A 27933-nucleotide genomic window follows, 5' to 3' on the forward strand; every position below is an offset into this window, starting at 1 on the left:
GGTGTACTGGTACATCAAGCTGTCTCACTACAGTAACAGGAGATAGACTAGTGTCCTGTCCAGGGGGTGTACTGGTACATCAAGCTGCCTCACTACAGAAACAGGAGATAGACTAGTGTCCTGTCCAGGGGGTGTACTGGTACATCAAGCTGTCTCACTACAGAAACAGGAGATAGACTAGTGTCCTGTCCAGGAGGTGTACTGGTACATCAACCTGTCTCACTACAGTAACAGGCTTGCAGAAGGCTTGCTACTTATTTGTACAAATTTATGTAGGGAATAGGGTGCAATTTGGGATGACCATTTGTTGATATCATGTAGCCACCAACGGTACAGAGACAGTATGGCTAATGCTGTCATGTAGCCACCAACGGTACAGACACAGTATGGCTAATGCTATCATGTAGCCACCAACGTTAGAGACACGTTATGGCTAATGCTATCATGTAGCCACCGACGGTACAGACACAGTATGGCTAATGCTATCATGTAGCCACCAACGGTACAGACACAGTATGGCTAATGCTATCATGTAGCCACCAACGGTACAGACACAGTATGGCTAATGCTATCATGTAGCCACCAATGGTACAGACACAGTATGGCTAATGCTATCATGTAGCCACCAACGGTACAGACACAGTATGGCTAATGCTATCATGTAGCCACCAACGGTACAGAGACCGTATGGCTAATGCCATCATGTAGCCACCAACGGTACAGACACAGTATGGCTAATGCTATCATGTAGCCACCAACGGTACAGACACAGTATGGCTAATGCTATCATGTAGCCACCAACGGTACAGACACAGTATGGCTAATGCTATCTAACCAGTAGAACAACAGTACATTTCTTTGCTGTGCTTTGTGCTGTTTTGCTTGTGTCCATTTAGTCATGTTATTAAGTGCGTTGCTAGCGAGCCACTTTCTTATGAACGCATGGTATCAAAGCATGCGCATCACCGTGGGGATAACAGAGTTGTGTTGTCATGGGAAGGTGGTCATGAGTTCAAACAAAACAGAGATTATATACTGCAGCACACTAGAATCACATGATGGAGCATGTGGTTGAGTCCCAAATGGAACCCTGTATCCCATATATGGGCAGAGCTGTGATGTTGGACTGATCCCCTCCCTCCTGTCTCCCAGGTCCAGACCCTGAGTCGTTGTCCTCTGAGATCTCCCTGCGGGTGCCCACCCTGGCGGAACTGAGGAACAAGCCGTCTTCCTTCTCCTCCACGGAGCCAGGCTCAGCCAGCCAGGACACCAGCCAGGACACCAGCCTGGGGGAGTGCCAGGAGGGGGAGGGCAGCGAGGCCAGCGGAGACGGAGACCAGCCTCTGGTACTGCCAGACGAGGAGGAAGTGCAGGCTGACACAGCCCTGGTGTCGTTGCCCGAGGTGGAAAAGTTCAAGAACTCTGACGACAGCGACTCGCAGGCCTCTTAGGAGCCGTCACAGAGCTGCCGCTTGGCTGAGAACGGCACTAGGGGGTATAGGGTAGCTCCTAGACGCTGATCTGGGGGACCGTTTTGCATTTTTCCCCGTTTTTTTATAAATGAAATGTAGCTTCCTTCCTTGTATCCAATTATATCTAAGTAAATAATAATAAAGTTGTTTAAAATGTTCAAGGTACTGCATTCTTCATGAGTTCAAACAAAACAGAGATTATACACTGCAGCACACTAGAATCACATGATGGAGCATGTGGCTGAGTTCCAAATAGAACCCTGTATCCCATATATGGGCAGAGCCGTGAGTTTAAACCAAAGGTTTGAAGACGATAACTAGAATAGCTTGGTGGTTCTTAAACACAGAGACGTTTGGCAGGATGCTTGGAGGGTACAGACACACGGCACTGAGAACAACACATTTGGATAGACACTGTCAAACCTTTTTATTCAACCTTAATGGGTACTAACAAATAAAATAGAAAATAAAACAGTCATTGTCCAACTTGAATCAGCATGGAAGGAAAACAGTATCAGAGATAATAAATTAGACGGTCGGCTGTAATGGGCCTGTTGTAAAAAACAACCAAAACATCAAACTGTATATATGTGAACTTTGAAAATGGATTGTTTTTGTAAGGGGTCTCAACAAGCTGATTTAAAGGACTCTTGTCTCGAGGCTGGAGTGCAACAACAGGAGTTACTCCTTCTGTACATAGTAGATTTTAGAATTTTATTCTTCTTCTACTTATTTTCCCTTTTCTTAAAAAAGTAAAGGTAAAAAACGAGGGGATTCAAACTATGCTGTACTTCAGTGATATAAGAAGCACTTCTCCATACATGTTACCAGGGCAACCCTGGCCCCATACAACTAATGTCCAATACAGTTGACACAAGGGTTGTGATACAATATATTATTTTTTGGTCTGCACAAAAAACATTTACACAACCATTTCACTGTCTCCACAACGCTTGTGTAATTCTATATTTGTTTTGTATCACAACCGTTGAGTGTATACGGGGCCACAGATGAAGTAACGGGTGGGGGGGTGGGAGTAAGGCTTTTCCTTCATAAATCCCCTACTCCATAAATCCCCTACTCCATAAATCCCCTACTCTATAAATCCCCTACTCCATAAATCCCCTACTCCATAAATCCCCTACTCCATAAATCCCCTACTCCATAAATCCCCTACTCCATAAATCCCCTACTCCATAAATCCCCTACTCCATAAATCCCCTACTCCAAAACACCATTCCATTCCTTAAAAGGCTCAGGTACATGTATCTTTAGACATTGACATTGTTTTATATGTACAATGCTGTTGTGGTTTTCAGTTTTTCTTCTTTGATAAAACACCTGGACTGTGACTCTCCCAAATGGCACCCTATTCCCTATATAGTGCCCTTGGGGCTCTGGTCAAAACTAGTGCTCTAAATAGGGGATAAGCTGCCATTTGGAACGCAGTCCCAGAGACCCAAGAGTTGCAGGTCAAGAGCCTATAAGGGTCTAGAGTGGATAACTTGGTCACAAAACAAAAACTATCGGCACCAGAAGTGATTAAAAATGATTAGTATGCATTTTGTTTAGGCACAGTGTTTCACACCAAAATGGTCAGATGAGCGGTGTGAAGCCCACGAGGACCGTTCCACTCTTGGCCAATTCTCTAAATAATTAGAACATCAATGATCTGAGAAGGGGCCCTGTTTTATACTGAGGCCAGGGTCGTATTCACTAGGAACCAAACAGAAGCAAAAGGGCCAAAACGGGGAGGGACTACCTGAACATGTCCAATAAGGAACGCTTGTTTTTTGTTTTTCTGTTGCAAAACGTTTTGCTACGTTTAGCACTAATAAATACGACCCAATTTTGCGCTCCGCTGGAAAAAACTTTATCGTATTCATGTATTACAAACCCCTGAAGAGCCTTATTACTGGTTGGAGTCTAACGCAAAACTGTGTGTAGAATCAACTTATTGGTAACAAGTTCTAAAAACGTGTTCACAGTTCAGGATGCAGTCCAATGGCTTTGAGCAAAACAGAAATGATCATTATTATTATTACTACTACACCAATGACAGTATAAATTGAGCACCAAGATGTAGCACCAGGGAAGTGAAGTCTGTAGGTAATAACAGTAGGTGTAGCTAGGAGGATATTGTGATATCTAGATACAATATACAGTATTGGACGAAGGGCTGGAGTCAATCCATATCGCTGAAGATCCGCGCTAACATTTTAAAGGTAATTTCCAATCGAGCTGAGATATGCAGCGAACGCGGGAACGTTGCCTTCAAATTTCAATTGAGCTGTAACGCGGATCCTCCGATACGGAACTGAAACCAGCCATTAATGCCTCTTAAAAAGAACATGTTTTTTTACGCTAGTGCAAAAGCCGTGGTTTAAGGAGCACATTCTCCACACTGAGCAGAGAGAAATGTACCGTCGTGAAGCACTGGTCCTGTTGGAATACTTCAGAAGTCCTTCCTTTCTACCTTCCTTCCTTCCTTTGAAGTAATCACAGGTGCGAATTGGTTGGATTGGTGACAGTAATTGGGTGGTAGTAACCTAACCACTTGTAAATCTGTGTTTACCTCAAAGAACCCAGGAAGGAAGGATGTGAAGTATTGGAGCGCGGCCCATGATGGGAGTTATTTAGAGCTGAGGGCGGTCTTGGGCAGGGTGGAGGAGGGGAGGCGGGTGAGGGACACAGTGATGGAGGTTCTGTTTCGGGTGCTGCGTTTGGCCGGGGTGGACGTCTCACCGAGGCCCTGAAGTCCTCTCGTCCCTCTCCTCTTCTCAGCACCGCTCCTCTCCAGCACTCTCCCACACACCCTGCTCACCAGATGGTTGATTTGGTCCTGAGAGGAAGAGGAATTGGAATCAGGAGAAGAAGAATGTTGGTTGACATTGAAGAGTGGGTGTAGTAATTGACGACCTCCTACTTCCTAATAATGGAGGTCTGGACTATGAATGTATTGATTGTGTTGAGCTGAACTGCTTTCATGTTCTGAGAATTTTCACATCTCCTGGTTAAACAAGGTTACATCAAATGTTGGAAAGAATTTAGACCAGTGTGCTGTAGTAGTGTGTGCTGTAGTAGTGTGTACTGTAGTAGTGTACTGTAGTTGTGTACTGTAGTTGTGTACTGTAGTTGTGTGTAGTGTACTGTAGTAGTGTGCTGTAGTTGTGCACTGTAGTAGTGTGTAGTGTACTGTAGTAGTGTGTAGTGTACTGTAGTTGTGCACTTTAGTAGTGTGTAGTGTAGTTGTGTAGTGTACTGTAGTACTGTACTGTAGTAGTGTACTGTAGTAGTGTGTAGTGCACTGTAGTAGTGTACTGTAGTGTAGTAATGTAGTAGTAGTGTACTGTAGTAGTGTGTAGCGCACTGTAGTAATGTGCTGTAGTAGTGTACTGTAGTTGTGTACTTTAGTAGTTTGTAGTGTAGTGTACTGTAGTAGTGTGTAGTGCACTGTAGTACTGTACTGTAGTTGTGTACTTTAGTAGTTTGTAGTGTAGTGCACTGTAGTACTGTACTGTTGTAGTGTGCTGTAGTGTACTGTAGTGCACTGTAATAGTGTACTGTAGTTGTGCACTTTAGTAGTGTGTAGTGTACTGTAGTAGTGTAGTGCACTGTAGTGCTGTAGTATACTGTAGTTGTGTACTTTAGTAGTGTAGTGTACTGTAGTAGTGTGTACTGTAGTTGTGTACTGTAGTGTGTAGTGTACTGTAGTAGTGTAGTGCACTGTAGTAGTGTACTGTAGTAGTGCGTAGTGCACTGTAGTAGTGTACTGTAGTAGTGTGCTGTAGTAGTGTGTAGTGCACTGTAGTAGTGTACTGTAGTTTGTAGTGTAGTGCACTGTAGTACTGTACTGTAGTAGTGTGTACTGTAGTGTGAAGTGTACTGTAGTAGTAGCGTACTGTAGTAGTAGTGTAGTGTACTGTAGTAGTGTGTAGTGTACTGTAGTAGTGTGTAGTGCACTGTAGTACTGTAGTTGTGTACTTTAGTAGTTTGTAGTGTAGTGTGTAGTGTAGTGCACTGTAGTACTGTACTGTTGTAGTGTACTGTAGTGCACTGTAGTAGTGTACTGTAGTTGTGCACTTTAGTAGTGTGTAGTGTACTGTAGTAGTGTAGTGCACTGTAGTACTGTAGTGTACTGTAGTAGTGTGTACTGTAGTTGTGTACTGTAGTGTACTGTAGTGTACTGTAGTTGTGTGTAGTGTACTGTAGTTGTGTAGTAGTGTGTAGTGTACTGTAGTAGTGTGCTGTAGTAGTGTGTAGTGCACTGTAGTAATGTACTGTAGTTTGTAGTGTGTAATGTAGTGCACTGTAGTAGTGTGAAGTGTACTGTAGTAGTACTGTACTGTAGTAGTGTGTAGTGCACTGTAGTAGTGTACTGTAGTAGTGCACTGTAGTAGTGTACTGTAGTTTGTAGTGTAGTGCACTGTAGTACTGTACTGTAGTAGTGTGTACTGTAGTTGTGTGTAATGTAGTGCACTGTAGTAGTGTGAAGTGTACTGTAGTAGTAGTGTACTGTAGTAGTAGTGTACTGTTGTAGTGTGTAGTGTACTGTAGTAGTGTGTAGTGCACTGTAGTACTGTACTGTAGTGGTGTGCTGTAGTAGTGTGCTGTAGTAGTGTACTGTAGTTTGTAGTGTGTAGTGTAGTGCACTGTAGTACTGTACTGTAGTAGTGTGTAGTGTACTGTAGTAGTGTGTAGTGCACTGTAGTACTGTACTGTAGTTGTGTACTTTAGTAGTTTGTAGTGTAGTGTGTAGTATAGCGCACTGTAGTAGTGTACTGTAGTTGTGCACTTTAGTAGTGTACTGTAGTAGTGTAGTGCACTGTAGTACTGTAGTATACTGTAGTTGTGTACTGTAGTAGTGTGTACTGTAGTTGTGTACTGTAGTGTGTAGTGTACTGTAGTTGTGTGTAGTGTACTGTAGTTGTGTGTAGTGTACTGTAGTTGTGTAGTAGTGTGTAGTGTACTGTAGTAGTGTGTAGTGCACTGTAGTAGTGTACTGTAGTAGTGTGCTGTAGTAGTGTGCTGTAGTAGTGTGTAGTGCACTGTAGTAGTGTACTGTAGTTTGTAGTGTGTAGTGTAGTGCACTGTAGTACTGTACTGTAGTAGTGTGTACTGTAGTTGTGTGTAATGTAGTGCACTGTAGTAGTGTGAAGTGTACTGTAGTAGTAGTGTAGTGTACTGTATTAGTGTGTAGTGTACTGTAGCAGTGTGTAGTGTAGTGTACTGTAGTAGTGTGTAGTGTACTGTAGCAGTGTGTAGTGCACTGTAGTAGTGTGTAGTGCACTGTAGTAGTGTACTGTAGTTGTGTACTTTAGTAGTGTACTGTAGTAGTGTGTAGTGTACTGTAGTAGTGTGTAGTGTACTGTAGTTGTGTACTGTAGTAGTGTACTGTAGTGGTGTGTTGTGTACTGTAGTAGTGTGTAGTGGTGTGTAGTGTACTGTAGTTGTGTACTGTAGTTGTGTACTGTAGTAGTGTGTAGTGTACTGTAGTAGTGTGCTGTAGTAGTGTAATGTAGTGGTGTGTCGTGTACTGTAGTAGTGTGTAGCGTACTGTAGTAGTGTGTAGTGTACTGTAGTTGTGCACTTTAGTAGTGTGTAGTGTACTTTAGTAGTGTACTTTAGTAGTGTACTGAAGTATACTTTAGTAGTGTGTACTGTAGTACTGTACTGTAGTAGTGGGTAGTATACTGTAGTAGTGTGTAGTGCACTGTAGTAATGTGCTGTAGTAGTGTACTGTAGTTGTGTACTTTAGTCGTTTGTAGTGTAGTGTACTGTAGTAGTGTGTAGTGCACTGTAGTACTGTACTGTAGTTGTGTACTTTAGTAGTTTGTAGTGTAGTGTGTAGTGCACTGTAGTACTGTACTGTAGTAGTGTGCACTGTAGTTGTGTGTAATGTAGTGCACTGTAGTAGTGTGAAGTGTACTGTAGTAGTAGTGCACTGTAGTAGTGTGTAATGTACTGTAGTAGTGTGTAGTGTACTGTAGTAGTGTGTAGTGTACTGTAGTTGTGTACTGTAGTAGTGTGTAGTGTACTGTAGTAGTGTGTAGTGGTGTGTAGTGTACTGTAGTGGTGTGTCGTGTACTGTAGTAGTGTGTAGTGTACTGTAGTAGTGTGTAGTGTACTGTAGTAGTGTGTAGTGTACTGTAGTTGTGTGTAGTGTACTGTAGTTGTGTGTAGTGTACTGTAGTTGTGTGTAGTGTAGTGTACTGTAGTAGTGTGTAGCGTACTGTAGTAGTGTGTAGTGTACTGTAGTGGTGTGTAGTGTACTGTAGTAGTGTGCAGTGTACTGTAGTAGTGTGTAGCGTACTGTAGTGGTGTGTAGTGTACTGTAGTGGTGTGTAGTGTACTGTAGTAGTGTTTAGTGTACTGTAGTAGTGTGTAGCGTACTGTAGTAGTGTGTAGTGTACTGTAGTAGTGTGTAGCGTACTGTAGTAGTGTGTAGCGTACTGTAGTAGTGTGTAGCGTACTGTAGTAGTGTGTCGTGTAGTGTACTGTAGTTGTGTGTAGTGTAGTGTACTGTAGTAGTGTGTAGTGTACTGTAGTAGCGTAGTGTGTAGCGTAGTGTACTGTAGTAGTGTGTAGTGTGTAGCGTACTGTAGTAGTGTGTCGTGTAGTGTACTGTAGTTGTGTGTAGTGTAGTGTACTGTAGTAGTGTGTAGTGTACTGTAGTAGCGTAGTGTGTAGCGTAGTGTACTGTAGTAGTGTGTAGTGTACTGTAGTACCTCGTCGTAACGGTACATCATTTTGAGGCCTCGGCAAGACTTGTGTTTCTGTACGTACAGCAGGACACACTCCAGACAGAACACCACGTTCTCACTCTCCTGAACCACCTGCAGGGACATGAGGAGCATGCCATCAGGACATAGAATAAACACAACATTTTCCCTCCTGAACCACCTGCAGGGACATGAGGAGCATGCCATCAGGACAGAATAAACACAACATTTTCCCTCCTGAACCACCTGCAGGGACATGAGGAGCATGCCATCAGGACATAGAATAAACACAACATTTTCCCTCCTGAACCACCTGCAGGGACATGAGGAGCATGCCATCAGGACAGAATAAACACAACATTTTCCCTCCTGAACCACCTGCAGGGACATGAGGAGCATGCCATCAGGACATAGAATAAACACAACATTTTCCCTCCTGAACCACCTGCAGGGACATGAGGAGCATGCCATCAGGACAGAATAAACACAACATTTTCCCTCCTGAACCACCTGCAGGGACATGAGGAGCATGCCATCAGGACAGAATAAACACAACATTTTCCCTCCTGAACCACCTGCAGGGACATGAGGAGCATGCCATCAGGACATAGAATAAACACAACATTTTCCCTCCTGAACCACCTGCAGGGACATGAGGAGCATGCCATCAGGACATAGAATAAACACAACATTTTCCCTCCTGAACCACCTGCAGGGACATGAGGAGCATGCCATCAGGACAGAATAAACACAACATTTTCCCTCCTGAACCACCTGCAGGGACATGAGGAGCATGCCATCAGGACATAGAATAAACACAACATTTTCCCTCCTGAACCACCTGCAGGGACATGAGGAGCATGCCATCAGGACAGAATAAACACAACATTTTCCCTCCTGAACCACCTGCAGGGACATGAGGAGCATGCCATCAGGACAAGAATAAACACAACATTTTCCCTCCTGAACCACCTGCAGGGACATGAGGAGCATGCCATCAGGACAAGAATAAACACAACATTTTCCCTCCTGAACCACCTGCAGGGACATGAGGAGCATGCCATCAGGACATAGAATAAACACAACATTTTCCCTCCTGAACCACCTGCAGGGACATGAGGAGCATGCCATCAGGACTAGAATAAACACAACATTTTCCCTCCTGAACCACCTGCAGGGACATGAGGAGCATGCCATCAGGACATAGAATAAACACAACATTTTCCCTCCTGAACCACCTGCAGGGACATGAGGAGCATGCCATCAGGACATAGAATAAACACAACATTTTCCCTCCTGAACCACCTGCAGGGACATGAGGAGCATGCCATCAGGACAGAATAAACACAACATTTTCCCTCCTGAACCACCTGCAGGGACATGAGGAGCATGCCATCAGGACATAGAATAAACACAACATTTTCCCTCCTGAACCACCTGCAGGGACATGAGGAGCATGCCATCAGGACATAGAATAAACACAACATTTTCCCTCCTGAACCACCTGCAGGGACATGAGGAGCATGCCATCAGGACAGAATAAACACAACATTTTCCCTCCTGAACCACCTGCAGGGACATGAGGAGCATGCCATCAGGACAAGAATAAACACAACATTTTCCCTCCTGAACCACCTGCAGGGACATGAGGAGCATGCCATCAGGACATAGAATAAACACAACATTTTCCCTCCTGAACCACCTGCAGGGACATGAGGAGCATGCCATCAGGACAGAATAAACACAACATTTTCCCTCCTGAACCACCTGCAGGGACATGAGGAGCATGCCATCAGGACAAGAATAAACACAACATTTTCCCTCCTGAACCACCTGCAGGGACATGAGGAGCATGCCATCAGGACAGAATAAACACAACATTTTCCCTCCTGAACCACCTGCAGGGACATGAGGAGCATGCCATCAGGACATAGAATAAACACAACATTTTCCCTCCTGAACCACCTGCAGGGACATGAGGAGCATGCCATCAGGACATAGAATAAACACAACATTTTCCCTCCTGAACCACCTGCAGGGACATGAGGAGCATGCCATCAGGACAGAATAAACACAACATTTTCCCTCCAGGGACAATAAAGTAAGACCGGTCTTTCTACAAGACATTTACGATTGAGCTCACATCTGCAGACTTAACCATCGATGCCATCTCCACGAACATCGGGGAAATGGCCTTTCAGAAGGCTCCTTGTTGGCCGTGCAGTGCGCTTGTCGACAACGTGCCTTTGATTGAATCCCTGCCTATGTTTGTGCCCAACCTTCCCTGCCCAGTAAAGACTCACCATGGAGAGGTAGCAGAGGTGTTGGCACACCTGGCAGCGTCGGTCCGAGGGGTCGAGCCTCAGCCACTGGCGCTGGATCCTCCTGCTCTCTGACGAGGCCTGGTTGTCATGGCTACAGTAGCGGGCAACAGACCGCAGCCCGGCGTCAAACAGATCCCTGCGCTGTCTCAACTCTGTATCCCTGGAACAGGTAGAGCAGACTGGTGTATCGTCTGTAATCAATGGCTACTGTTTCCTTTTTTTAAAGTTGTAGAAAGGGTCAATTTGCAATAGGTAACGTACTTTTAAATGAATGATGATTGATTCTTGAGAGTGGTTCCATTTCTCCAGCCTCATCCCACAGCTGTATATTCAACAGGTGGTGGGGTGAGTAGCCTTACATTCTATGTATGATGGGACTGTGATAAAATCAAATGTATTTATATAGCCCTTCTTACATCAGCTGATATCACAAAGTGCTGTACAGAAACCCAGCCTAAAACCCCAAACAGCAAGCAATGCAGGTGTAGAAGCACGGTGGCTAGGAAAAACTCCCTAGAAAGGCCAGAACCTAGGAAGAAACCTAGAGAGGAACCAGGGTCTGAGGGGAGGCCAGTCCTCTTCTGGCTGTTCGGGTGGAGATTATAACAGAACATGGCCAAGATGTTCAAATGTTCATAGATGACCAGCAGGGTCAAATAATAATAATCACAGTGGATGTCGAGGGTGCAGCATGTCAGCACCTCAGGAGTAAATGTCAGTTGGCTTTTCATAGCCGATCATTCAGAGTATCTCTACCGCTCCTTGAAAACAGCAGGTCTGGGACAGGTAGCACGTCTGGTGATCTACAATGATACTGTGATCTACAATGATACTGTGATCTACAATGATACTGTGATCTACAATGATACTGTGATCTACAATGATACTGTGACCTACAATGATACTGTGACCTACAATGATAATTCTGCTATTAATACTGTGATCTGGAATGATAATACTGCTATTGATACTGTGATCTGGAATGATAATACTGCTATTGATACTGTGATCTGGAATGATACTACTGCTATTGATACTGTGATCTGGAATGATAATACTGCTATTGATACTGTGATCTGGAATGATAATACTGCTATTAATACTGTGATCTGGAATGATACTACTGCTATTGATACTGTGATCTGGAATGATAATACTGCTATTGATACTGTGATCTGGAATGATAATACTGCTATTGATACTGTGATCTGGAATGATAATACTGCTATTGATACTGTGATCTGGAATGATACTACTGCTATTGATACTGTGATCTGGAATGATAATACTGCTATTGGTTAAATAGTTAAACCCACCTGAGGTCTTTGAGAAGTGAGGTCATGGTACTCAGAATGACACCATTCTCCCGTTTAGATTCTGACATTGCGATCTGGTACAGCAACTTCTCCATGGAGAAGGACCTCTCTATGCGTCGACATTTCAGCTCCTGGGGAGGAGAGGTAAGAGATATTTCAACATTTGATATGACAGGGTCTTTTGACAACATATCCCAGTTCAGATGAATGGATGTGCTCAGTTTGGTAAACCCTCGCAAATCCCTCCTTTCATGCAGTAGATGTGTATGTAACTGAAATCCATGTGGATAACAGAATCTTTGATACTGAATTGACCAGCGGAACACCGGGTACACAGAGGCACTCTCTACCCTCAGTTTGTCCACTCTATCTGAACTGACTGACTGATAGACAGACTGACTGACTGACTAAACTATGTGTTGACTTTGCCAGGAAGCTGGTTAAGTCAGACTTTAGAGTCTGGTTACCACCCCTTCGTGAGGAGCTTTCAGGACTGGAACTCAGTCAAACTGGCCACCCCAAGATGTACAGGAGCATGGAGAGGTACAGGACGGGTACAGGAGTTCATACTCTATGTGGTCAGACTCCTAAACGAAAATGGATTTTCGTTAATTTTAGCAAAGACATTTATATCACTTTGAAATTGTCTTGAATAACAATATATATATATTTTTATTGTAACAGAAAAGTAATGAAGATTTTTTTTATGGAGAACTGTGTTTAAGAATCTGTATTAATGTTGAAGACCAATACATTAACCAAACTGATCTTGCAACTTTATCTGTGAAAACAACATTTATCATGCCGATGCCAACGACTAGTAACACTATACTAAATACTACAGCAACGTTAGCATGGCAGGTAACATTATAATCCATTATGTACTGAATTAAACTATACTCTTCTTTCAACTAATAGCTTTTCCTTCAAGTATTGATACGACGGGGGGCTCCAACCTTGGCAGCCTGGTATCCCGTGTTCAGCCACTGGGGGGTGGCGAAGTGCACTGTCTCGGAGACGCTGTAGCCGCAGCACACCTTGGAGACGAACGCTGCCGGGAAACAGACGACGAACTGGCCACTCTGCTGGACGGTCCGGTGCACTTTGACCCCCGCTCGACACAGCACCTCCGGAGAGATCTGGAGGGAGGGAGGGAGAGAGGGCATGTATTACCTGACGACCAAGTCTACATCCCAAATGGCATCATCTTCCAGATGTAGTGCACTACTTACACCCTGTTCCCTATATAGTGCACTACTTACATTCTGTTCCCTATATAGTGCAGTTCTTGCACCCTGTTCCCTATATAGTGCAGAACTTTTCACCAAAGCCCAGTGTGTATGTGTGTGGACAGTGTTTATGTAGTCCATGATGTACTGTATGTGTGGACAGTGTTTATGTAGTCCATGTTTGTACTGTATGTGTGTGGACAGTGTTTATGTAGTCCATGTTTGTACTGTATGTGTGGACAGTATTTCTGTAGTCCATGTTTGTACTGTATGTGTGTGGACAGTGTTTCTGTAGTCCATGTTTGTACTGTATGTGTGGACAGTCTTTCTGTAGTCCATGTTTGTACTGTATGTGTGGACAGTGTTTCTGTAGTCCATGTTTGTACTGTATGTGTGGACAGTGTTTCTGTAGTCCATGTTTGTACTGTATGTGTGGACAGTGTTTCTGTAGTCCATGTTTGTACTGTATGTGTGGACAGAGTTTATGTAGTCCATGTTTGTACTGTATGTGTGGACAGGTGTAGTCCATGTTTGTACTGTATGTGTGGACAGTGTTTCTGTAGTCCATGTTTGTACTGTATGTGTGTGGACAGTGTTTATGTAGTCCATGTTTGTACTGTATGTGTGTGGACAGTGTTTATGTAGTCCATGTTTGTACTGTATGTGTGTGGACAGTGTTTATGTAGTCCATGTTTGTACTGTATGTGTGTGGACAGTGTTTATGTAGTCCATGTTTGTACTGTATGTGTGTGGACAGTGTTTATGTAGTCCATGTTTGTACTGTATGTGTGGACAGTGTTTCTGTAGTCTATGTTTGTACTGTTTGTGTGGACAGTGTTTCTGTAGTCCATGTTTGTACTGTATGTGTGGACAGTGTTTATGTAGTCCATGTTTGTACTGTATGTGTGTGGACAGTGTTTATGTAGTCCATGTTTGTACTGTATGTGTGTGGACAGTGTTTATGTAGTCCATGTTTGTACTGTATGTGTGTGGACAGTGTTTATGTAGTCCATGTTTGTACTGTATGTGTGTGGACAGTATTTCTGTAGTCCATGTTTGTACTGTATGTGTGTGGACAGTGTTTATGTAGTCCATGTTTGTACTGTATGTGTGTGGACAGTGTTTCTGTAGTCCATGTTTGACGTTGTGGACAGTGTTTATGTAGTCCATGTTTGACTGATGTGTGGACAGTGTTTATGTAGTCCATGTTTGCTTATGTGTGGACAGTGTTTATGTAGTCCATGTTTGTACTGTATGTGTGGACAGTGTTTATGTAGTCCATGTTTGTACTGTAGTGTGTGGACAGTGTTTCTGTAGTCCATGTTTGTACTGTATGTGTGGACAGTGTTTATGTAGTCCATGTTTGTACTGTATGTGTGGACAGTGTTTATGTAGTCCATGTTTGTACTGTATGTGTGGACAGTGTTTATGTAGTCCATGTTTGTACTGTATGTGTGTGGACAGTGTTTATGTAGTCCATGTTTGTACTGTATGTGTGTGGACAGAGTTTATGTAGTCCATGTTTGTACTGTATATGTGTGGACAGTGTTTTGTAGTCCATGTTTGTACTGTATGTGTGGACAGTGTTTCTGTAGTCCATGTTTGTACTGTATGTGTGTGGACAGTGTTTCTGTAGTCCATGTTTGTACTGTATGTGTGTGGACAGTGTTTATGTAGTCCATGTTTGTACTGTATGTGTGGACAGTGTTTATGTAGTCCATGTTTGTACTGTATGTGTGTGGACAGTGTTTATGTAGTCCATGTTTGTACTGTATGTGTGGACAGTGTTTATGTAGTCCATGTTTGTACTGTAGTGTGTGGACAGTGTTTCTGTAGTCCATGTTTGTACTGTATGTGTGGACAGTGTTTATGTAGTCCATGTTTGTACTGTGTGTGGACAGTGTTTATGTAGTCCATGTTTGTACTGTATGTGTGGACAGTGTTTATGTAGTCCATGTTTGTACTGTATGTGTGTGGACAGTGTTTCTGTAGTCCATGTTTGTACTGTATGTGTGGACAGTGTTTATGTAGTCCATGTTTGTACTGTATGTGTGGACAGTGTTTATGTAGTCCATGTTTGTACTGTATGTGTGTGGACAGTGTTTATGTAGTCCATGTTTGTACTGATGTGTGGACAGTGTTTATGTAGTCCATGTTTGTACTGTATGTGTGGACAGTGTTTATGTAGTCCATGTTTGTACTGTATGTGTGGACAGTGTTTATGTAGTCCATGTTTGTACTGTATGTGTGTGGACAGTGTTTATGTAGTCCATGTTTGTACTGTATGTGTGTGGACAGTGTTTATGTAGTCCATGTTTGTACTGTATGTGTGTGGACAGTGTTTATGTAGTCCATGTTTGTACTGTATGTGTGGACAGTGTTTATGTAGTCCATGTTTGGACAGTGTTTATGTAGTCCATGTTTGTACTGTATGTGTGTGGACAGTGTTTATGTAGTCCATGTTTGGACAGTGTTTATGTAGTCCATGTTTGTACTGTATGTGTGGACAGTGTTTCTGTAGTCCATGTTTGTACTGTATGTGTGGACAGTGTTTCTGTAGTCCATGTTTGTACTGTATGTGTGGACAGTGTTTATGTAGTCCATGTTTGTACTGTATGTGTGTGGACAGTGTTTCTGTAGTCCATGTTTGTACTGTATGTGTGGACAGTGTTTATGTAGTCCATGTTTGTACTGTATGTGTGGACAGTGTTTCTGTAGTCCATGTTTGTACTGTATGTGTGGACAGTGTTTCTGTAGTCCATGTTTGTACTGTATGTGTGGACAGTGTTTATGTAGTCCATGTTTGTACTGTATGTGTGTGGACAGTGTTTCTGTAGTCCATGTTTGTACTGTATGTGTGGACAGTGTTTATGTAGTCCATGTTTGTACTGTATGTGTGTGGACAGTGTTTATGTAGTCCATGTTTGTACTGTATGTGTGTGGACAGTGTTTATGTAGTCCATGTTTGTACTGTATGTGTGGACAGTGTTTATGTAGTCCATGTTTGTACTGTATGTGTGGACAGTGTTTATGTAGTCCATGTTTGTACTGTATGTGTGTGGACAGTGTTTATGTAGTCCATGTTTGTACTGTATGTGTGGACAGTGTTTATGTAGTCCATGTTTGTACTGTATGTGTGGACAGTGTTTCTGTAGTCCATGTTTGTACTGTATGTGTGGACAGTGTTTATGTAGTCCATGTTTGTACTGTATGTGTGGACAGTGTTTATGTAGTCCATGTTTGTACTGTATGTGTGTGGACAGTGTTTATGTAGTCCATGTTTGTACTGTATGTGTGTGGACAGTGTTTATGTAGTCCATGTTTGTACTGTATGTGTGGACAGTGTTTATGTAGTCCATGTTTGTACTGTATGTGTGGACAGTGTTTCTGTAGTCCATGTTTGTACTGTATGTGTGTGGACAGTGTTTATGTAGTCCATGTTTGTACTGTATGTGTGTGGACAGTGTTTATGTAGTCCATGTTTGTACTGTATGTGTGGACAGTGTTTATGTAGTCCATGTTTGTACTGTATGTGTGTGGACAGTGTTTATGTAGTCCATGTTTGTACTGTATGTGTGGACAGTGTTTATGTAGTCCATGTTTGTACTGTATGTGTGGACAGTGTTTATGTAGTCCATGTTTGTACTGTATGTGTGTGGACAGTGTTTCTGTAGTCCATGTTTGTACTGTATGTGTGGACAGTGTTTCTGTAGTCCATGTTTGTACTGTATGTGTGGACAGTGTTTATGTAGTCCATGTTTGTACTGTATGTGTGTGGACAGTGTTTCTGTAGTCCATGTTTGTACTGTATGTGTGTGGACAGAGTTTATGTAGTCCATGTTTGTACTTATGTGTGGACAGTTGTAGTCCATGTTTGTACTGTATGTGTGGACAGTGTTTCTGTAGTCCATGTTTGTACTGTATGTGTGGACAGTGTTTCTGTAGTCCATGTTTGTACTGTATGTGTGTGGACAGTGTTTATGTAGTCCATGTTTGTACTGTAGTGTGTGGACAGTGTTTATGTAGTCCATGTTTGTACTGATTGTGTGGACAGTGTTTATGTAGTCCATGTTTGTACTGTATGTGTGGACAGTGTTTATGTAGTCCATGTTTGTACTGTATGTGTGGACAGTGTTTCTGTAGTCCATGTTTGTACTGTATGTGTGGACAGTGTTTATGTAGTCCATGTTTGTACTGTATGTGTGGACAGTGTTTATGTAGTCCATGTTTGTACTGTATGTGTGTGGACAGTGTTTATGTAGTCCATGTTTGTACTGTATGTGTGTGGACAGTGTTTATGTAGTCCATGTTTGTACTGTATGTGTGGACAGTGTTTATGTAGTCCATGTTTGTACTGTATGTGTGGACAGTGTTTATGTAGTCCATGTTTGTACTGTATGTGTGTGGACAGTGTTTATGTAGTCCATGTTTGTACTGTATGTGTGTGGACAGTGTTTCTGTAGTCCATGTTTGTACTGTATGTGTGGACAGTGTTTATGTAGTCCATGTTTGTACTGTATGTGTGGACAGTGTTTATGTAGTCCATGTTTGTACTGTATGTGTGGACAGTGTTTATGTAGTCCATGTTTGTACTGTATGTGTGGACAGTGTTTCTGTAGTCCATGTTTGTACTGTATGTGTGTGGACAGTGTTTCTGTAGTCCATGTTTGTACTGTATGTGTGGACAGTGTTTATGTAGTCCATGTTTGTACTGTATGTGTGTGGACAGTGTTTATGTACTCCATGTTTGTACTGTATGTGTGGACAGTGTTTATGTAGTCCATGTTTGTACTGTATGTGTGGACAGTGTTTCTGTAGTCCATGTTTGTACTGTATGTGTGGACAGTGTTTATGTAGTCCATGTTTGTACTGTATGTGTGGACAGTGTTTATGTAGTCCATGTTTGTACTGTATGTGTGTGGACAGTGTTTATGTAGTCCATGTTTGTACTGTATGTGTGTGGACAGTGTTTATGTAGTCCATGTTTGTACTGTATGTGTGGACAGTGTTTATGTAGTCCATGTTTGTACTGTATGTGTGGACAGTGTTTCTGTAGTCCATGTTTGTACTGTATGTGTGTGGACAGTGTTTATGTAGTCCATGTTTGTACTGTATGTGTGTGGACAGTGTTTCTGTAGTCCATGTTTGTACTGTATGTGTGTGGACAGTGTTTATGTAGTCCATGTTTGTACTGTATGTGTGGACAGTGTTTATGTAGTCCATGTTTGTACTGTATGTGTGTGGACAGTGTTTCTGTAGTCCATGTTTGTACTGTATGTGTGGACAGTGTTTCTGTAGTCCATGTTTGTACTGTATGTGTGGACAGTGTTTATGTAGTCCATGTTTGTACTGTATGTGTGGACAGTGTTTATGTAGTCCATGTTTGTACTGTATGTGTGGACAGTGTTTATGTAGTCCATGTTTGTACTGTATGTGTGTGGACAGTGTTTATGTAGTCCATGTTTGTACTGTATGTGTGGACAGTGTTTATGTAGTCCATGTTTGTACTGTATGTGTGTGGACAGTGTTTATGTAGTCCATGTTTGTACTGTATGTGTGTGGACAGTGTTTATGTAGTCCATGTTTGTACTGTATGTGTGGACAGTGTTTATGTAGTCCATGTTTGTACTGTATGTGTGGACAGTGTTTCTGTAGTCCATGTTTGTACTGTATGTGTGTGGACAGTGTTTATGTAGTCCATGTTTGTACTGTATGTGTGTGGACAGTGTTTCTGTAGTCCATGTTTGTACTGTATGTGTGGACAGTGTTTATGTAGTCCATGTTTGTACTGTATGTGTGGACAGTGTTTATGTAGTCCATGTTTGTACTGTATGTGTGTGGACAGTGTTTATGTAGTCCATGTTTGTACTGTATGTGTGGACAGTGTTTATGTAGTCCATGTTTGTACTGTATGTGTGGACAGTGTTTATGTAGTCCATGTTTGTACTGTATGTGTGGACAGTGTTTATGTAGTCCATGTTTGTACTGTATGTGTGGACAGTGTTTCTGTAGTCCATGTTTGTACTGTATGTGTGTGGACAGAGTTTATGTAGTCCATGTTTGTACTGTATATGTGTGGACAGTGTAGTCCATGTTTGTACTGTATGTGTGGACAGTGTTTCTGTAGTCCATGTTTGTACTGTATGTGTGGACAGTGTTTCTGTAGTCCATGTTTGTACTGTATGTGTGTGGACAGTGTTTCTGTAGTCCATGTTTGTACTGTATGTGTGGACAGTGTTTATGTAGTCCATGTTTGTACTGTATGTGTGTGGACAGTGTTTCTGTAGTCCATGTTTGTACTGTATGTGTGGACAGTGTTTATGTAGTCCATGTTTGGACAGTGTTTATGTAGTCCATGTTTGTACTGTATGTGTGGACAGTGTTTCTGTAGTCCATGTTTGTACTGTATGTGTGGACAGTGTTTATGTAGTCCATGTTTGTACTGTATGTGTGGACAGTGTTTATGTAGTCCATGTTTGTACTGTATGTGTGTGGACAGTGTTTATGTAGTCCATGTTTGTACTGTATGTGTGGACAGTGTTTATGTAGTCCATGTTTGTACTGTATGTGTGGACAGTGTTTATGTAGTCCATGTTTGTACTGTATGTGTGGACAGTGTTTCTGTAGTCCATGTTTGTACTGTATGTGTGGACAGTGTTTCTGTAGTCCATGTTTGTACTGTATGTGTGGACAGTGTTTATGTAGTCCATGTTTGTACTGTATGTGTGTGGACAGTGTTTATGTAGTCCATGTTTGTACTGTATGTGTGTGGACAGTGTTTATGTAGTCCATGTTTGTACTGTATGTGTGTGGACAGTGTTTATGTAGTCCATGTTTGTACTGTATGTGTGGACAGTGTTTATGTAGTCCATGTTTGTACTGTATGTGTGTGGACAGTGTTTCTGTAGTCCATGTTTGTACTGTATGTGTGTGGACAGTGTTTATGTAGTCCATGTTTGTACTGTAGTGTGTGGACAGTGTTTCTGTAGTCCATGTTTGTACTGTATGTGTGTGGACAGTGTTTATGTAGTCCATGTTTGTACTGTATGTGTGTGGACAGTGTTTATGTAGTCCATGTTTGTACTGTATGTGTGTGGACAGTGTTTCTGTAGTCCATGTTTGTACTGTATGTGTGTGGACAGTGTTTATGTAGTCCATGTTTGTACTGTATGTGTGTGGACAGTGTTTCTGTAGTCCATGTTTGTACTGTATGTGTGGACAGTGTTTATGTAGTCCATGTTTGGACAGTGTTTATGTAGTCCATGTTTGTACTGTATGTGTGGACAGTGTTTCTGTAGTCCATGTTTGTACTGTATGTGTGGACAGTGTTTATGTAGTCCATGTTTGTACTGTATGTGTGGACAGTGTTTATGTAGTCCATGTTTGTACTGTATGTGTGTGGACAGTGTTTATGTAGTCCATGTTTGTACTGTATGTGTGGACAGTGTTTATGTAGTCCATGTTTGTACTGTAGTGTGTGGACAGTGTTTATGTAGTCCATGTTTGTACTGTATGTGTGTGGACAGTGTTTATGTAGTCCATGTTTGTACTGTATGTGTGGACAGTGTTTCTGTAGTCCATGTTTGTACTGTATGTGTGGACAGTGTTTCTGTAGTCCATGTTTGTACTGTATGTGTGGACAGTGTTTATGTAGTCCATGTTTGTACTGTATGTGTGTGGACAGTGTTTCTGTAGTCCATGTTTGTACTGTAGTGTGTGGACAGTGTTTATGTAGTCCATGTTTGTACTGTATGTGTGTGGACAGTGTTTATGTAGTCCATGTTTGTACTGTATGTGTGGACAGTGTTTATGTAGTCCATGTTTGTACTGTATGTGTGTGGACAGTGTTTATGTAGTCCATGTTTGTACTGTATGTGTGGACAGTGTTTATGTAGTCCATGTTTGTACTGTATGTGTGGACAGTGTTTATGTAGTCCATGTTTGTACTGTATGTGTGGACAGTGTTTCTGTAGTCCATGTTTGTACTGTATGTGTGGACAGTGTTTATGTAGTCCATGTTTGTACTGTATGTGTGGACAGTGTTTATGTAGTCCATGTTTGTACTGTATGTGTGTGGACAGTGTTTATGTAGTCCATGTTTGTACTGTATGTGTGGACAGTGTTTATGTAGTCCATGTTTGTACTGTATGTGTGGACAGTGTTTATGTAGTCCATGTTTGTACTGTATGTGTGTGGACAGTGTTTATGTAGTCCATGTTTGTACTGTATGTGTGGACAGTGTTTATGTAGTCCATGTTTGTACTGTATGTGTGGACAGTGTTTATGTAGTCCATGTTTGTACTGTATGTGTGGACAGTGTTTATGTAGTCCATGTTTGTACTGTATGTGTGTGGACAGTGTTTATGTAGTCCATGTTTGTACTGTATGTGTGTGGACAGTGTTTATGTAGTCCATGTTTGTACTGTATGTGTGGACAGTGTTTCTGTAGTCCATGTTTGTACTGTATGTGTGGACAGTGTTTATGTAGTCCATGTTTGGACAGTGTTTATGTAGTCCATGTTTGTACTGTATGTGTGTGGACAGTGTTTATGTAGTCCATGTTTGGACAGTGTTTATGTAGTCCATGTTTGTACTGTATGTGTGGACAGTGTTTCTGTAGTCCATGTTTGTACTGTATGTGTGGACAGTGTTTCTGTAGTCCATGTTTGTACTGTATGTGTGGACAGTGTTTATGTAGTCCATGTTTGTACTGTATGTGTGTGGACAGTGTTTCTGTAGTCCATGTTTGTACTGTATGTGTGGACAGTGTTTATGTAGTCCATGTTTGTACTGTATGTGTGGACAGTGTTTATGTAGTCCATGTTTGTACTGTATGTGTGGACAGTGTTTATGTAGTCCATGTTTGTACTGTATGTGTGGACAGTGTGTATGTAGTCCATGTTTGTACTGTATGTGTGTGGACAGTGTTTATGTAGTCCATGTTTGTACTGTATGTGTGGACAGTGTTTATGTAGTCCATGTTTGTACTGTATGTGTGTGGACAGTGTTTCTGTAGTCCATGTTTGTACTGTATGTGTGGACAGTGTTTCTGTAGTCCATGTTTGTACTGTATGTGTGGACAGTGTTTATGTAGTCCATGTTTGTACTGTATGTGTGTGGACAGTGTTTATGTAGTCCATGTTTGTACTGTATGTGTGTGGACAGTGTTTATGTAGTCCATGTTTGTACTGTATGTGTGGACAGTGTTTCTGTAGTCCATGTTTGTACTGTATGTGTGGACAGTGTTTATGTAGTCCATGTTTGGACAGTGTTTATGTAGTCCATGTTTGTACTGTATGTGTGTGGACAGTGTTTATGTAGTCCATGTTTGGACAGTGTTTATGTAGTCCATGTTTGTACTGTATGTGTGGACAGTGTTTCTGTAGTCCATGTTTGTACTGTATGTGTGGACAGTGTTTCTGTAGTCCATGTTTGTACTGTATGTGTGGACAGTGTTTATGTAGTCCATGTTTGTACTGTATGTGTGTGGACAGTGTTTATGTAGTCCATGTTTGGACAGTGTTTATGTAGTCCATGTTTGTACTGTATGTGTGGACAGTGTTTATGTAGTCCATGTTTGTACTGTATGTGTGGACAGTGTTTATGTAGTCCATGTTTGTACTGTATGTGTGGACAGTGTTTATGTAGTCCATGTTTGTACTGTATGTGTGTGGACAGTGTTTATGTAGTCCATGTTTGTACTGTATGTGTGGACAGTGTTTATGTAGTCCATGTTTGTACTGTATGTGTGTGGACAGTGTTTATGTAGTCCATGTTTGTACTGTATGTGTGTGGACAGTGTTTCTGTAGTCCATGTTTGTACTGTATGTGTGGACAGTGTTTATGTAGTCCATGTTTGTACTGTATGTGTGGACAGTGTTTATGTAGTCCATGTTTGTACTGTATGTGTGTGGACAGTGTTTCTGTAGTCCATGTTTGTACTGTATGTGTGGACAGTGTTTATGTAGTCCATGTTTGTACTGTATGTGTGGACAGTGTTTCTGTAGTCCATGTTTGTACTGTATGTGTGTGGACAGTGTTTATGTAGTCCATGTTTGTACTGTATGTGTGGACAGTGTTTATGTAGTCCATGTTTGTACTGTATGTGTGTGGACAGTGTTTATGTAGTCCATGTTTGTACTGTATGTGTGTGGACAGTGTTTATGTAGTCCATGTTTGTACTGTATGTGTGGACAGTGTTTATGTAGTCCATGTTTGTACTGTATGTGTGGACAGTGTTTATGTAGTCCATGTTTGTACTGTATGTGTGTGGACAGTGTTTATGTAGTCCATGTTTGTACTGTATGTGTGTGGACAGTGTTTATGTAGTCCATGTTTGTACTGTATGTGTGGACAGTGTTTATGTAGTCCATGTTTGTACTGTATGTGTGGACAGTGTTTATGTAGTCCATGTTTGTACTGTATGTGTGGACAGTGTTTATGTAGTCCATGTTTGTACTGTATGTGTGGACAGTGTTTCTGTAGTCCATGTTTGTACTGTATGTGTGTGGACAGTGTTTCTGTAGTCCATGTTTGTACTGTATGTGTGGACAGTGTTTATGTAGTCCATGTTTGTACTGTATGTGTGGACAGTGTTTATGTAGTCCATGTTTGTACTGTATGTGTGTGGACAGTGTTTCTGTAGTCCATGTTTGTACTGTATGTGTGGACAGTGTTTATGTAGTCCATGTTTGTACTGTATGTGTGGACAGTGTTTCTGTAGTCCATGTTTGTACTGTATGTGTGGACAGTGTTTATGTAGTCCATGTTTGTACTGTATGTGTGGACAGTGTTTATGTAGTCCATGTTTGTACTGTATGTGTGTGGACAGTGTTTATGTAGTCCATGTTTGTACTGTATGTGTGGACAGTGTTTATGTAGTCCATGTTTGTACTGTATGTGTGGACAGTGTTTATGTAGTCCATGTTTGTACTGTATGTGTGTGGACAGTGTTTATGTAGTCCATGTTTGTACTGTATGTGTGTGGACAGTGTTTATGTAGTCCATGTTTGTACTGTATGTGTGGACAGTGTTTATGTAGTCCATGTTTGTACTGTATGTGTGGACAGTGTTTATGTAGTCCATGTTTGTACTGTAGTGTGTGGACAGTGTTTCTGTAGTCCATGTTTGTACTGTATGTGTGTGGACAGTGTTTATGTAGTCCATGTTTGTACTGTATGTGTGTGGACAGTGTTTCTGTAGTCCATGTTTGTACTGTATGTGTGTGGACAGTGTTTATGTAGTCCATGTTTGTACTGTATGTGTGGACAGTGTTTCTGTAGTCCATGTTTGTACTGTATGTGTGGACAGTGTTTATGTAGTCCATGTTTGTACTGTATGTGTGGACAGTGTTTCTGTAGTCCATGTTTGTACTGTATGTGTGGACAGTGTTTATGTAGTCCATGTTTGTACTGTATGTGTGGACAGTGTTTATGTAGTCCATGTTTGTACTGTATGTGTGTGGACAGTGTTTATGTAGTCCATGTTTGTACTGTATGTGTGGACAGTGTTTATGTAGTCCATGTTTGTACTGTATGTGTGGACAGTGTTTATGTAGTCCATGTTTGTACTGTATGTGTGTGGACAGTGTTTATGTAGTCCATGTTTGTACTGTATGTGTGGACAGTGTTTATGTAGTCCATGTTTGTACTGTATGTGTGGACAGTGTTTCTGTAGTCCATGTTTGTACTGTATGTGTGGACAGTGTTTATGTAGTCCATGTTTGTACTGTATGTGTGGACAGTGTTTCTGTAGTCCATGTTTGTACTGTATGTGTGGACAGTGTTTCTGTAGTCCATGTTTGTACTGTATGTGTGTGGACAGTGTTTCTGTAGTCCATGTTTGTACTGTATGTGTGGACAGTGTTTATGTAGTCCATGTTTGTACTGTATGTGTGTGGACAGTGTTTCTGTAGTCCATGTTTGTACTGTAGTGTGTGGACAGTGTTTCTGTAGTCCATGTTTGTACTGTATGTGTGGACAGTGTTTATGTAGTCCATGTTTGTACTGTATGTGTGGACAGTGTTTCTGTAGTCCATGTTTGTACTGTATGTGTGGACAGTGTTTATGTAGTCCATGTTTGTACTGTATGTGTGGACAGTGTTTATGTAGTCCATGTTTGTACTGTATGTGTGTGGACAGTGTTTATGTAGTCCATGTTTGTACTGTATGTGTGGACAGTGTTTATGTAGTCCATGTTTGTACTGTATGTGTGGACAGTGTTTATGTAGTCCATGTTTGTACTGTATGTGTGTGGACAGTGTTTATGTAGTCCATGTTTGTACTGTATGTGTGGACAGTGTTTCTGTAGTCCATGTTTGTACTGTATGTGTGGACAGTGTTTCTGTAGTCCATGTTTGTACTGTATGTGTGGACAGTGTTTATGTAGTCCATGTTTGTACTGTATGTGTGTGGACAGTGTTTATGTAGTCCATGTTTGTCCTGTATGTGTGTGGACAGTGTTTATGTAGTCCATGTTTGTACTGTATGTGTGGACAGTGTTTATGTAGTCCATGTTTGTACTGTATGTGTGGACAGTGTTTATGTAGTCCATGTTTGGACAGTGTTTATGTAGTCCATGTTTGTACTGTATGTGTGTGGACAGTGTTTATGTAGTCCATGTTTGGACAGTGTTTATGTAGTCCATGTTTGTACTGTATGTGTGGACAGTGTTTCTGTAGTCCATGTTTGTACTGTATGTGTGGACAGTGTTTATGTAGTCCATGTTTGTACTGTATGTGTGGACAGTGTTTATGTAGTCCATGTTTGTACTGTATGTGTGTGGACAGTGTTTCTGTAGTCCATGTTTGTACTGTATGTGTGGACAGTGTTTATGTAGTCCATGTTTGTACTGTATGTGTGGACAGTGTTTCTGTAGTCCATGTTTGTACTGTATGTGTGGACAGTGTTTCTGTAGTCCATGTTTGTACTGTATGTGTGGACAGTGTTTATGTAGTCCATGTTTGTACTGTATGTGTGTGGACAGTGTTTATGTAGTCCATGTTTGTACTGTATGTGTGGACAGTGTTTATGTAGTCCATGTTTGTACTGTATGTGTGTGGACAGTGTTTATGTAGTCCATGTTTGTACTGTATGTGTGTGGACAGTTTTCTGTAGTCCATGTTTGTACTGTATGTGTGGACAGTGTTTATGTAGTCCATGTTTGTACTGTATGTGTGGACAGTGTTTATGTAGTCCATGTTTGTACTGTATGTGTGTGGACAGTGTTTATGTAGTCCATGTTTGTACTGTATGTGTGGACAGTGTTTATGTAGTCCATGTTTGTACTGTATGTGTGGACAGTGTTTCTGTAGTCCATGTTTGTACTGTATGTGTGGACAGTGTTTATGTAGTCCATGTTTGTACTGTATGTGTGGACAGTGTTTATGTAGTCCATGTTTGTACTGTATGTGTGTGGACAGTGTTTATGTAGTCCATGTTTGTACTGTATGTGTGTGGACAGTGTTTATGTAGTCCATGTTTGTACTGTATGTGTGGACAGTGTTTATGTAGTCCATGTTTGTACTGTATGTGTGGACAGTGTTTCTGTAGTCCATGTTTGTACTGTATGTGTGTGGACAGTGTTTATGTAGTCCATGTTTGTACTGTATGTGTGTGGACAGTGTTTCTGTAGTCCATGTTTGTACTGTATGTGTGTGGACAGTGTTTATGTAGTCCATGTTTGTACTGTATGTGTGGACAGTGTTTATGTAGTCCATGTTTGTACTGTATGTGTGTGGACAGTGTTTATGTAGTCCATGTTTGTACTGTATGTGTGGACAGTGTTTATGTAGTCCATGTTTGTACTGTATGTGTGTGGACAGTGTTTCTGTAGTCCATGTTTGTACTGTATGTGTGGACAGTGTTTCTGTAGTCCATGTTTGTACTGTATGTGTGGACAGTGTTTATGTAGTCCATGTTTGTACTGTATGTGTGTGGACAGTGTTTCTGTAGTCCATGTTTGTACTGTATGTGTGTGGACAGAGTTTATGTAGTCCATGTTTGTACTGTATATGTGTGGACAGTGTAGTCCATGTTTGTACTGTATGTGTGTGGACAGTGTTTCTGTAGTCCATGTTTGTACTGTATGTGTGGACAGTGTTTCTGTAGTCCATGTTTGTACTGTATGTGTGGACAGTGTTTCTGTAGTCCATGTTTGTACTGTATGTGTGTGGACAGTGTTTCTGTAGTCCATGTTTGTACTGTATGTGTGGACAGTGTTTATGTAGTCCATGTTTGTACTGTATGTGTGTGGACAGTGTTTATGTAGTCCATGTTTGTACTGTATGTGTGGACAGTGTTTATGTAGTCCATGTTTGTACTGTATGTGTGGACAGTGTTTCTGTAGTCCATGTTTGTACTGTATGTGTGGACAGTGTTTATGTAGTCCATGTTTGTACTGTATGTGTGGACAGTGTTTATGTAGTCCATGTTTGTACTGTATGTGTGTGGACAGTGTTTATGTAGTCCATGTTTGTACTGTATGTGTGGACAGTGTTTATGTAGTCCATGTTTGTACTGTATGTGTGGACAGTGTTTATGTAGTCCATGTTTGTACTGTATGTGTGTGGACAGTGTTTATGTAGTCCATGTTTGTACTGTATGTGTGTGGACAGTGTTTCTGTAGTCCATGTTTGTACTGTATGTGTGGACAGTGTTTATGTAGTCCATGTTTGTACTGTATGTGTGGACAGTGTTTATGTAGTCCATGTTTGTACTGTAGTGTGTGGACAGTGTTTATGTAGTCCATGTTTGTACTGTATGTGTGGACAGTGTTTATGTAGTCCATGTTTGTACTGTATGTGTGTGGACAGTGTTTCTGTAGTCCATGTTTGTACTGTATGTGTGGACAGTGTTTCTGTAGTCCATGTT

The 27933-nt window shown here is 41.6% G+C and overlaps 2 protein-coding genes across 2 annotated transcripts in view; one reads left to right on the plus strand and one right to left on the minus strand.

The window, feature by feature from the left end:
* dtbp1 (Dysbindin) overlaps positions 1-1630 on the plus strand; it is a 38613-nt gene extending 36983 nt beyond the window's left edge. The window contains exon 10 of the mRNA NM_001140605.1: positions 1153-1630. Within this exon, the coding sequence (NP_001134077.1) occupies positions 1153-1451 (299 nt within the window). The 3' untranslated portion in view covers positions 1452-1630. The remainder of the gene's footprint in view (positions 1-1152) is intronic.
* A 244-nt stretch (positions 1631-1874) lies between these two features.
* LOC106574054 (protein Jumonji) overlaps positions 1875-27933 on the minus strand; it is a 181484-nt gene continuing 155425 nt past the window's right edge. Inside the window, exons 15-19 of the mRNA XM_045719244.1 lie at positions 12791-12973; positions 11835-11965; positions 10498-10678; positions 8201-8308; positions 1875-4314 (exon numbers count right to left, since the gene is read on the minus strand). Of these exons, the coding sequence (XP_045575200.1) occupies positions 4105-4314; positions 8201-8308; positions 10498-10678; positions 11835-11965; positions 12791-12973 (813 nt within the window). The 3' untranslated portion in view covers positions 1875-4104. The remainder of the gene's footprint in view (positions 4315-8200; positions 8309-10497; positions 10679-11834; positions 11966-12790; positions 12974-27933) is intronic.

The sequence above is a fragment of the Salmo salar genome, chromosome ssa05 (assembly GCF_905237065.1).
Source record: "Salmo salar chromosome ssa05, Ssal_v3.1, whole genome shotgun sequence".
Classification (NCBI taxonomy): Eukaryota; Metazoa; Chordata; class Actinopteri; order Salmoniformes; family Salmonidae; genus Salmo; species Salmo salar.